The sequence below is a fragment of the Electrona antarctica genome (genome assembly GCF_951216825.1).
Source record: "Electrona antarctica genome assembly, chromosome: 21".
NCBI classification, from domain to species: Eukaryota; Metazoa; Chordata; class Actinopteri; order Myctophiformes; family Myctophidae; genus Electrona; species Electrona antarctica.
The window spans coordinates 37,195,599-37,207,756 of NC_136802.1; the positions used below are offsets into that span (position 1 = coordinate 37,195,599).

General features: G+C 42.5%; 1 protein-coding gene across 1 annotated transcript in view; it reads left to right on the forward strand.

Moving 5' to 3' along the window:
• The window catches only part of LOC306914201 (netrin receptor UNC5D-like), a 204,154-nt gene that overhangs the window by 177,047 nt on the left and 14,949 nt on the right, over positions 1 to 12,158 (forward strand). The window contains exons 5-8 of the mRNA XM_079491180.1: positions 1,724 to 1,898; positions 5,285 to 5,452; positions 7,636 to 7,800; positions 10,333 to 10,365. Of these exons, the coding sequence (XP_079347306.1) occupies positions 1,724 to 1,898; positions 5,285 to 5,452; positions 7,636 to 7,800; positions 10,333 to 10,365 (541 nt within the window). The remainder of the gene's footprint in view (positions 1 to 1,723; positions 1,899 to 5,284; positions 5,453 to 7,635; positions 7,801 to 10,332; positions 10,366 to 12,158) is intronic.

Here is a 12,158-nt window from a genome sequence, read left to right on the forward strand (position 1 = left end):
AACTGTTTTAAGTACCCATTTAGGCCTGACGTCGAAATAAAAAAAACGTTCGCTCTGAAAGAATATATATTCAAAGATTTGTGCCGCATTTTTACGATTTTTCAAAAATAGCAGACCTACAAGCTCGTATCACGCCACTCGTGGCGCGCTATGAGCTTGTAGATCTGCTATTTTTCAATAGCTAAAGTATAGCATAATGCTTAGTTAAAACACCAAAAGGGGTTCCCGCCTAGAATGGGTTAAAGTGTTTTTCAAAATAGTAAAATAATACCCCAAATCTCTTCTCCAAAAAGTGTCGATCTACAAGCTTTGTTGACAAAATGGTCAATATATTAGGCTTAGTTTTAGTCATCGTAGCTTGGTTTTTATTTAGTTTCTATCTAGTTTTCGTCAGTGAAAAATGGTAGTCGACAGACATTTTTCATCATAGTTTTAGTCAACGAAATCAACACTGCTGCATTGTTCTCTTTCTGTTCATTACAGTACCTTGTTGTTTGTTTGTTGGGTTCATGACATTTACGCTAATATCACACTTTGATTCATAATTCGACCCAAATGAGAGTGTCGTAAAATTATTGAGAAGAGTGGTTGAAAAACACAGGCATTTGAGTTCACTGAAAACACATTAAAATGCAAATTGGGGAACACAAGATCTCACCTTGAAATGAACAGAAAGATTATAGACAAGAAAACAAAGTTGGTATTATCAAAAATAAAGACAATTAACACCATGCAGCTGACATGACATAATGCTGTAACAGTTATGGTTGAAAACCATAACACTAAGTGTGTGAAATGACAAGTAAAAAGATATTCCTGATACGGGAAAGAATCATAAAAGACTATGGAACATTTCATATCCAAAAATACTTTAGAGAGAGAACTTGGCTTGTGTTGAAACCCACGCGCACACCCTTAAGAACACTCCTGGTTGCTCCTTGTGTGTGATGCCGTTCATCCCAGTTTGAGTGGAAAGGAGTGTGTTTCGGAAGTAGTGAGAAAATGACAGGATACATGACACTTATATTATACTGTAAGAGTTGTGTGAGAGTTTAGAAACTGATTTTATTATATAGTTTTGCTGTTGTTAAACTTTTACACTATTATTATTACTTTTCTTTATTCTTCATTCACCCTTAAAGGAGCATTCAGTGATTTGGATGATTTGGAAAACCCCCCGGTCTGCCCCGGTAACAAGATGTGCACAACTGCACATGCACACGCACTACAGTGGGGGAACACGCAACAGGCCAACAGCACACACACCAAGGCCTGCCCCCGCTCAATCATGATTGGCGGAAGGCCCCTCTCTATCCTGATTGGATGACGGCTGGGCCACCTAGCCAAAAACGAAACCTAAGGTTTTTTGACTGCCAGGTGTTAACTGGGGACAGTGAGGAACTCCTTATATGGTCAGCACACTCCATAGTAGGGAGGATTATCACAACAAAACAAAAAAATAAGTGATATTTGAATTAAGTGAAATCACTGAATATACCTTTAAAGGAGAAATACAAAAAATGCTTCATCGCTCTCGCAGCTATAAGGGGTCCTTGGCCTCGGGAAACTTTGAAGGAGGTTTAAATAAGGTATAATTCTACTCTTCCACAGGGTGACATCAATGACTTGGAGGACAGTGTCAACGGATGTTATCAGCTGGAATACCTCACTGACATCAGATGTTAAGTCATTGTGTTTGTTTGCATTCAATGTCTTTGTGAAGGTGGAGTGGTTGAAGAACGAGGAGCCTGTGAACTTGGACGGGATGGTCGACTCCAGAGTGGATCAGAACCTCATCATTCCAGAGGCCCATCTGTCAGACTCTGGGAACTACACGTGCGTGGCCAGTAACATCGTGGCCAAGAGACGCAGCTCCACGGCCACCGTGGTTGTCTACGGTAAGATGCACTTACTGTACATGCCTTCATTTGATCCTGTATTTGCTAAATAGTTACTGTATCGATTTCAAATCATTGAATCGTATCGTCTCGTATCGCCATAATGAACCAATATCATTCATGTATCGTATCGTCAACCATGTAACCAATCTTCAGGTAATTAAATCATTTGACAAAAATAAATGTAAAATGCAATTAGCATTTACATTTAATCTACAGATGTGCTCATTCTATGACGGAATGAAAATTATAAATAAAAGATCATTTAATTTACGATTAGAAAAATTTAATAAGATGAACACCACTTTATTTTTAGACAAAAGTGAATATATAATATAATATAATAGCATTTACATTTTATCTCAAGGTCTGCTCATTCTATGACCGAATGAAAAAGCAAAAGAAAATCACATTGCTTTATAATTTTTTAATCGTACACTGCGCACTAAGTGACATATTCTAAATGGGTACTTGGCTAAAGTAATGCCACAGGAAACTGACATAGGGTTAAACCCTCAAGACCACTATTCCAATGGTTCACAATCATAGGATGAAACCCTCAAGACCACTATTCCATTGGTTCACAATTCAAGGAAACTGACTGCTAGCTGCTGAAGATAGCACACTTTACCACTGCGCCACCCCATCGCATTTTTTTTTAATCATTATCCATTTTAAGTCAAGTCGTACGATTTGTCACAAATGTTACCGCAGTGAAATTTGTTCTCCGCATTTGACCCATCTCTTGGAGCGGTGAGCTGCAGCCGTGCAGCGCGGGAATCATTTGATTAGTAGATTTGACCCCCCAATCCAACCCTTTGATGCTGAGTGTCAAGCATCAAAGCAGTCCCATTTTTACAGTCTTTGGTATGACCCGGCCGGGGATCAAACCCCGACCTCCCAGTTTCAGGGCGGACACTCTAACCACAAGGCCACTGAGCTGGTGAAACTCTCAGAATGTGCAAATTGTTACAAGGATTAGATACAAATGCTTACATTTGTACACTCGTGACAGGAGTCAAGATCTTACAGACAGTGAAATTGTACACATACCAGTATTCAGATGATTTCTAGTACATATCCAGGCAGACACAGTACAACCGTCAGCTAATGTATCCACCGTCGATTAATTACATAAACTGAGTGGTGTTAACCTCACCCTCAGGTTACCCTCACGCTGTTCAGTTAACTTAACAGTTACTTCATCAACTGTTAATTAACTGAAGTGTTAATTAAATTAACCGAGGCTGTCCAAATCTGGTGTACAAATGGAACCAAATGGAGCGACCCTAAGGGTTCATTTGGTTCCATTTATTTAGCACCTTTGTGTTTTAGCATACATACTAGGCTACCTGCAGGTCTTTATGAGCTCTTTTCTTTTGCCGTTCCGTTGGCTGCTCTGCAAAGAAGGAAACAACAAGCTGCTATTCCACTGTGGGGAAAAACTCCACAGCTCATTAATTGCAGTGTTAACACATTTACTTTTCTCGACGTCTATCGAAATACCAGAGCGGCTCCTTTTGTTTTAGCAGAAAGCCAGCGAAAGACATCTTCTTCTGACAATCCCAGTCTCAGCTTTTTCCAGCAGTCGAGGCCCATCAGTCATCTGTCAGCACGTATATATAGGCCACCACTTGGCACACTAGTTGAACACAGTCAAATCCTTCCTGATGTTGTCTTGAGTTATAATAGTAGGCTAACTTAACACATTTTGTGCAAAGCAAAGCAAAGTTACTATATTTACCCAGGGTATCTGGAGTCTGGACTAAGCTCAATAACTTGTTTCCAGCCAGGCCCTGCTCATAGAACATTTCATGGTCGTGGTTCAATGCCTTGCTCAAGGGCACTTCAGCGGTGGTAATTTTAACGTGTCGGACCGCTGATTCAAACTGGTGACCTTCCGGTATCAAGACCGCTCCGCAATCCGTTCGGCCACCGTATGTGGTGCCCAGGACGTCTGTGGACGTCTTTGAAAAAAAAAAACATTTGTGATTTTCATAACAAATAAAAAAAATGACAAAAATAACATTGGGCACCCTGGGTCACTATTTTGAAAGTGTGGGCACACAAAGCCTTAATAACAATTCACAACCAAAGCAGTGTGCACTGATGGTCTTTGAACCATCGCAATGTAACGCTGTCTCTCGCCTGTATGACGGTGACATCACATACGTATCCTTGGTATGTTAACAGTGACTCAGATGTATGTCTTATGTGATAGATTTTTGATGAATTGAACATGGTGGACCCTCTTGTAAACAAGTGTAATGCTTAATTGGGTCGTCCACTCACAGTTAACAGCCTTTGTATTGAGTTTGTGCTTGAAATGTACTGTAATTCTGCAAACTGTTCATAAATATTTCAATCAATCAATCAATCAAATCGTATGGGGGAGATGCTGTGCGTATGTATAGGGCTGTCACGATTACATCATTTATGTTGACGATTAATAGTAAATCATTGTGCTTTAACGATTTAATCGTGTTTCTGCCGTGGAATATATAAATAATAATACAAATTACATTTCTGTATAGGCTATAATGTATAGGCTTCGTAGTTTCAAATTGCACAAGGCTACAAATAAAATAAAACATAAGAATTGCCGGAAATGGCTGATCTACATGCTTGCAATGCGTCGCAAGCTTGTAGATCTGCTATTTCTGCTATTTTGGGCAAATGTATGAGCATTTTTCAACATGGAGACGATTATGCAAAATAATTGTGATTATCTTAAATAATTGCGATAAGGCGATTATGTAATATTGTGAGAGGCCGTATGTACCCCAGTAAGCTGTTGGATTGGAGGAACACATTACACTGACATCACATCACATGCGATTGAAAACTTATATTAGATTATATCTTCCTATATAAAATAATATATTGTTGAGAAAAGAAGAGTGCAGTAGAAAGTAAGTTCAAACTGTGAGGATCAAAACAAAAATGTATTCTCAGCTTCATTGTCACATCACAGTTTACAGAAGTAAAAAAAAAAAAAGGGGGGTGAAATTTGTTCCTGTGCATGATTCCCATCGTTATCGTTATTTCCATATAAGAAAAGAAGGGGAACTTGAAGAAGGGGGAGGGGGGGAGTTGTGGAAGGAGATAATTGCTTTGGAGGAACGCTTTCTGACATCTCTGCAGTGTCACAGTCACAGTGGTGAAACGGGAATTGCATTTATTCTGGCAGTATACTGTACTTGAGAAGAATTGTGAGGTACTACTACAGTACCACACACACACACGCGCGCACACACACACACACACACACACACACACACACACACACACACACACACACACGTCACACGCATGTAATGTTTTTCCATTCCACCATTGCTTATAGGGCATCTCTCTTTGTCTCTTTTCTTCTCCTCCTCCTCCAGTAAACGGAGGCTGGTCCTCGTGGGCCGACTGGTCCTCCTGCAACGTGCGCTGTGGGCGGGGCATGCAGAGGCGTTCGCGCACGTGCACACACCCCGCCCCTCTCAACGGGGGGCTGTTCTGCGAGGGCATGTCCGTGCAGAGGAGCACCTGCAACGCATTATGTCCAGGTATAGGCGCCACACCATGATTGCTCTGGTCCTTGTATAACCCATTGAGACCCCAGGAGGCCTATTCTACAAATGTTAAAAATCAGACCCATCTGAACTGAGTGGTGCTGTACTGTACTCGTGCTGTAGTACTGTACAAGCCCTCCTCCCTGGCGTGTGCGTGTGCGTGTGTGTGTGTGCGCATGTGTGTGTGTTAGGCTGCGCAACAGTGACACTTTGTGGACAACAAACGCTATTTCCGTACTCGGACGGACAGACACGGACAGACACAGGGACAGACCCAGCCAGGGACACACATTACGGGCTAGCACCACTCAAAAATGGTAGATGTACAAGGTCGCATCGCGGCATTGGATATCTGCTATTTTTGAATAGCCAACGCAAAAATCGAAATTGACACAGGTGATTTACTGGTTTTAAAGTCAAGTCTGGTCAAGTCAATTTTATTTATAAAGCACATTTAAAAACAGACAACGGCCGACCAAAGTGCTGTACACCAAGAGAAAAAACTAATATTACACATTGCACAATTTATAAACTCATTTCGCAAAAGGATCACATATTACACAGCACATCAAGGATAAAAAACATCAAACAACAACATTAAAGGAGTAGTTCACCCAAAAATGGGACCAGCGATAACTGGACCGAACCGAACGTAGCCGAGAAACATTCTAATTTGCCGCACCCGCCCCGAAACGGCCCAGAGAAGGATTTAATTGGATCCTGTGGAAACGGAGTCGAGAAGAATTGGACGGTTTGGACCCGGTCCGAAACGGCGCTGATTAAAATCACATCCGATCCTAAATAGATTTGGACCCATAGTGTGTCCAATGCTATATTATGCTTATTTTCACCATGACAGAGACTGCTCGTCTATGAGAGACGTCACCCCCGCCTTTCCGACTCAGCGAAGGGTTGCATAATATTAGTGCATTTTGCGGCACCGCAATTCGTCGACAATCACAACAAAACTATCCCACATTGCTCGCTTTGATTTGTAGTTTGCTTTGCGTTTCACCGGCTCGCTCGTTCAAGAGGGCCGCCATGATTTCATTAATATTGTGTGTGTGTGTGTGTGTGTGTGTGTGTGTGTGTGTGTGTGTGTGTGTGTGTGTGTGTGTGTGTGTGTGTGTGTGTGTGTGTGTGCGCGCGCGCACGCTGTTGGGATTGGGCTGCGCTTCACTCCAAATCGTCGTGAATGTAGAACAGAGTCTGGGTTATTCTGCAGTCACACCACGGCGATTTGGATTGTTACGCATCCCAATCCCAACAGCGCGCGCACACACACACACACACACACACACACACACACACACACACACACACACACACACACACACACACACACACACACAGAGTGAGGAGAAGAACTAACCCAGCCCTCATATTTTATGAGGGCTGGGGGGCCATATTGTCTGTTCAACCGACAATATGGATTTTAGAATGGAATAATTACAACGCACGCATGTCTATTTTTTTAATCTATTTTTAAATCCACATCTGCGTTGTCGCTGATGAAAGGATTGAACGCCGAAACGCGTTCGTTGTACCATGTCAACCATTACATGAATTAAAAGTGCCTTAAAACGAGAGTTCCGTGAGTGCTGGTTTTCTCTTTTAGAGATTTTTCTGTGAAATTATAATAATTATTAACTTGGCTCTCATTGCTCTGTAATCCAAGGCTGATTTGCCGGTGCACCTGTATTTATGACAGCACTTTCTTGGGAACACAGCTCTCTCTCTCTCTCTCCCTCCCTCCCTCTCTCTCTCTCCCTGTGCTACATTTAGGGTAATTACTAATTTCTCTTCAAAAAAGTGTATTTTTATGCTCTGACCTCATTCGGTTTATGTCTGCAACGTTAGGCGACACACAGCCTTCTTAGACAGCAGCCCTGAAAACAAACAAACTATGGAAGTATGTGGGAAATGAAGTTAACCTCGGGGGACCCCAGATGATTAGCTTAATGTGCAACACATGTGTTCTCACTCGACAGCAAACAAACTAACATATAATACAGCGTATACAGAGTATCTGCACATTTCTAAAGTGACAATTGAATTACTTTTAATACCAAATTGGCAGAATTGTGTGTGTGTGTGTGTGTGTATATATATATATATATATATATATATATACTGTATATATAATATGTATTGTTTTACGTCATCTCTTCTCTCAGTGGACGGGGGTTGGGGTCCATGGAGTGAGTGGACGGCGTGTGGCACGACGTGTCAGAGGCAGCGCGGCCGAGAGTGCTCGTCTCCGCGACCCAGACACGGGGGGCTTCTGTGTGACGGAGCAACACGGAGCCATGACAACTGCACCGGGGGTCTCTGCACACACAGTACTGTACCTTAACCCATTTTGACCTGAGATCAGATTCTAAAAATGTCTTCTACATCCTGACAGTTTTCTGAAAAAGCTATGTTTCTATGTCAGTGGTTCTTCGATTTAAAAAAAATAGCAGACCTACAAGCTCGTAGCGCGCCACTCGGTGGCGTGCTATGAGCTTGTAGATCTGCTATTTTTCAATAGCTAAAGCATAACATAATGCTAACACCAAAAGGGGTTCTCGCCCAGAATATGGGTTAAGAAGCTCTGTTGTTTCAGCGCGACCTCGCCCTGTGATTATTATTACAAAACATACGTACATTAGCCACTTAACACAATCAGTGCCGGAAGTCCTTCAAAATAGGAGCTCTGGGGTGCCGGAACAACATGGCCGCTTTTACTCGGAAACCCATGACCCGGAAACAATCCACTAAAAAAAGTTTACTTTACATAGCTAGCTTACATTGCGATCATTTTAATTTATACGATATATGCAGGGGTGCACACAACTTTTTTGGTCTAGTACTCAGAGGAGTACCTGGAGGAGTTACTTGGTGCTCCTAAAATGCGGCGACCCGTCTCGCCGGATGGATAAAAGAGGGATGCATGAATAACTTATAGAAAAACTATATTTATTGGATAGGTGGGGACTGGGGAGTCAATGGAGGGTATTGCAACTCTAGATTCATACCATTATAAAAAAAAGAGTTGGAAATTGCAGCTAGGTCCATGTGTGGTCCAGCCCTAAATGCATATTCTAATAAAAACAACTTAATACTTCCTAAGGATAATATGAGCATCAAAGCAATATTTAGGTACTTTAAAAAAATATATTTAAATAGCCGATCTACTAGCTCACAACGTGTTGCGGAGGCGACACGTTGTGAGCTTGCAGATCAGCTATTTGTTTAACATACACGTCGGTCGTACGGCGAAGCATACGTCAGGCTTCCCTTTTGTTTTTACCGAGGCAACGTACAGTCAGACTCAGACAGTTAGACACACATGGCTCCTCGGTGCAAAAATAAACAGTGTACACTACCCGACTTTACGATAATAAGGGACAGTATGTCGGGACACGGTGTTGTCATGTTGATAAGCTTCATGTTGTGCAGGCTGCAGCAGCAGTGCCAGTCCGCAATGCTTTGCACTCTTCCCACTGTCGGAACTAAAACCTGTACCTGTAAAAAGTCAGTGGCCGGTGCCTATAAGCCAGACCGAATCACGACAGTGTGATTTGAGTCTGGCTTATTAGCCAGGCTACGGTGCGTAGGCTGTGAGAGACGGCATCGCACACGAGCAACTTGCTCCAGCACCCGGAAAACAAACATAAGCACAGCGGCGAATGGGAAGAGTGCAAAGCATCCAAAGCATCCCCTTTTACAACTTTTACTTTTTAGTTTGCTCCACATCTGAAACGGAGAAGCCGAACCATTTGTTTCTCAGTAGTAAACTCCTGTCAACCGAACCGCCCTCCTCCCAGCAGCGAGCAGCATGGAAATGGATCCTCCCTCGTTTGAGTCAGGACGCGCTGTGATTGGCCACAATGGCCAGTGCACTTGTGCAAGACGTACTTTGATTGGCAGTCGGTGGGAAATGCTCTCGCTACAGATTTTACTAGTATTCTGGCCATAATAATCATTCTGGGCGGAGCCAGCTGTTGGTACGCAGATGCGCTTCCCGGCGCTTGATTGACAGCGCAGAATTAATTTTGACGACGCATGCGCACTGGCGTACCGCTTGTGTGCACCCCTGGATATATGATCCAAAAAGCGTTCATATTTTGCGGGAGAGACGGATGAGGAGCAGAAATGAAGCGCCAGTATATCGATCCGTTCAACACCACGGAGAGCGCCCTGGATTAGGAGAGACGAGTCATTCTTTCCGCCGCGCTAACGGCTAAATCAATGGTAAGCTAACAAGAGTCTAGAGTGTAGCATACGGTAGCCGAAAGGCGAACTGACAAATATAAAAAAAAGGAAAAAAATCAGAATATTCTTATCTCGCCCCGTATCATTGAGGATGCGCTAAGACGTGTGAGGACGTCGGATGTACGCGTCGATTGGGACCCCTAGGACGTGTGGCGAAGTCCTATGTACGGAATTGGTTAAGGTTGACCGGTGTCCCTCAGGGCTCTATACGTACTAGTGTATTTTACTATTTTCACTAGTATTCACTAGTAGTTATTGTGTGTCGACAAGCTCATACCGTGACTCGTTGCAAGCTCGACTATTTTCCTGCGGAAGCTTTCCCCACAATACGAATACTGGAGTATAAGTTTACGTTTATTTTTGAGTGGTGCAACCACTCCAAGGAACAGCAATGTCCGTCCTAACCTATGTGACTATGTTTAGAGTACCAGTAGGGGCAAAAGTGACGCTGTTGTGCCAGAAACACAGAGAGAGAGAGATAGATAGTGTTGCACTGTTGCCTGCTAATTACAGAGAGAGAGAGAGGCAGGGGGAGAGGGGAGTTGCACCACTCAGTTCACACGGGTGTGATTTTTTTACTATATAAAAGTAAAACTCTGTATTTTCATTTGCAGATGGAAAGCTGTTACATGACGTGACACCACATGGTGAGTTATTTCTCCGTTATTACAGTCATTTTCCAATTTTGATTCTGGAACGTTATGTAAATTCTGGCTTATCTTCCTATATAATGCCTAATTTGCACAATTATTATGCTGTTTGAATTTGAATCCTGAAAAAAAAGTTTGGGACATAATGCGGTTTGACAGAGACTGTTGTATGTCAACTGGCAAAAATACCTGATCTACAAGCTCACAGCGAACATTTGCCTATTTTTGCTGAATGTTCACCTGTTGTTATATTCCCAGAATAGGGACATTAGACGCTTTGTGAGCTTCGAGATCTATCATTGCTGCTGTATGTTCACTTATTCTTACCAAACGATTGCCTATAGTCTTACAGAATGTTTGCCCGGAATAGGGATGAGCTGTCCCTTGACAGTGATGTGCTCATTTGCATACATAGATAATTAGAATGATAATCCAATTATGTTATCACAACACTTCTGTTATAAGCACCTGCTATCCCTCTTCACATCTCTGGCACCATCTCATGTATACAACTCTCCTCTCCAATCCTAAAATGTAAATACATAAAATATTAGCCTCATGTACCACTCTCCTCTCTAACCCTAACCCAATCCTAAAATATCACACATTTTCAGCCATGGTTCCCTTTGGACGACACAAAGGAGACTTTGTGTCTCCATAGGGAACCACTGCTGGTCATCAAGTTATTGGCTTAAAGAATCCATGAATTCAAGTCTCCATGGGGTGAGCAATCGATAGAAAAGTATTTTGGGGGATGAACTATGCCTTTAACCCATTTTGACCGTAGGACGTGTGGAAACGTCATAGCTAATCCAATGCTATTCTATTACACTTTATTTTAGTGATGAAATATTTATGCCATCGCATCTACAATCTTGGAGAGATTGGGTATGGGTCAGACTCACAGTGGAATGAAGGTTTTTTAATTTGGACGTCAAACAGACAGTATATAACCAGTGGATTATCTGGACATTATATTATACATATAATGTTTGTACGCTACTTGAGTAAAAGTATCAATTCGCCCAGGCGGTGGCGTAACCGTCTGGGCACCCGACTGGTAATCCAGTCGCAGTGTGCCGCGGGTTCGACTCCCGAGCCCGACACGGCCTTTACTGCATGTCTTCCCCCATCTCTCTCCCGTTTCCTGTCAGCCTACTGTCTGTCCCTTCAAAAAACCAATAAAAGGCGTAAGCCGCAAAAACATATCTTAAAAAAAAAAAAAAAAAGTATCAATTCTGCAATATAGAAATACTCTAGTCCGGAATTCAAAATGTACTTGAGTAAAAGTACAAATGTATTGGCATCAAAATGTAGCTTACCTAAAGTGCCAAAAATAATAGTGCTCGTTATGCAGAATGTCTCAGCCAAAATTAGGAAAATATATACAAAATATACACTAAACCCAAACAAACCTAAACTGGCCAGGGCCGTGGCTCAGCGGTCCAGGCACCTTGGCTTGGTAATCCAGTCTGGCAGTGTGCCGCGGGTTCGACTCCCGATCCCGACGGCCTTTACTGCATGTCTTCCCCCCCCATCTCTCTGCCCATTTCCTGTCAGCCCTACTGTCTGTCCCTCCATAAAATATATAAAATAAAGGCAAAAGCCACAAAAAAAAAACACAAAACCCCCCCAAACCTAAACTAACAAAACCCAACTACAAACAGAAGAAACACAAATCAAAAACGTATCCCAAATAAAGAACTGTCCTTCTCAAGATTTGCAGACAGAGGCAGGTTACTCATGAGTCTCTTCAAAGGACCGGATGGTTGGGGGTGAGAGGACAGCGG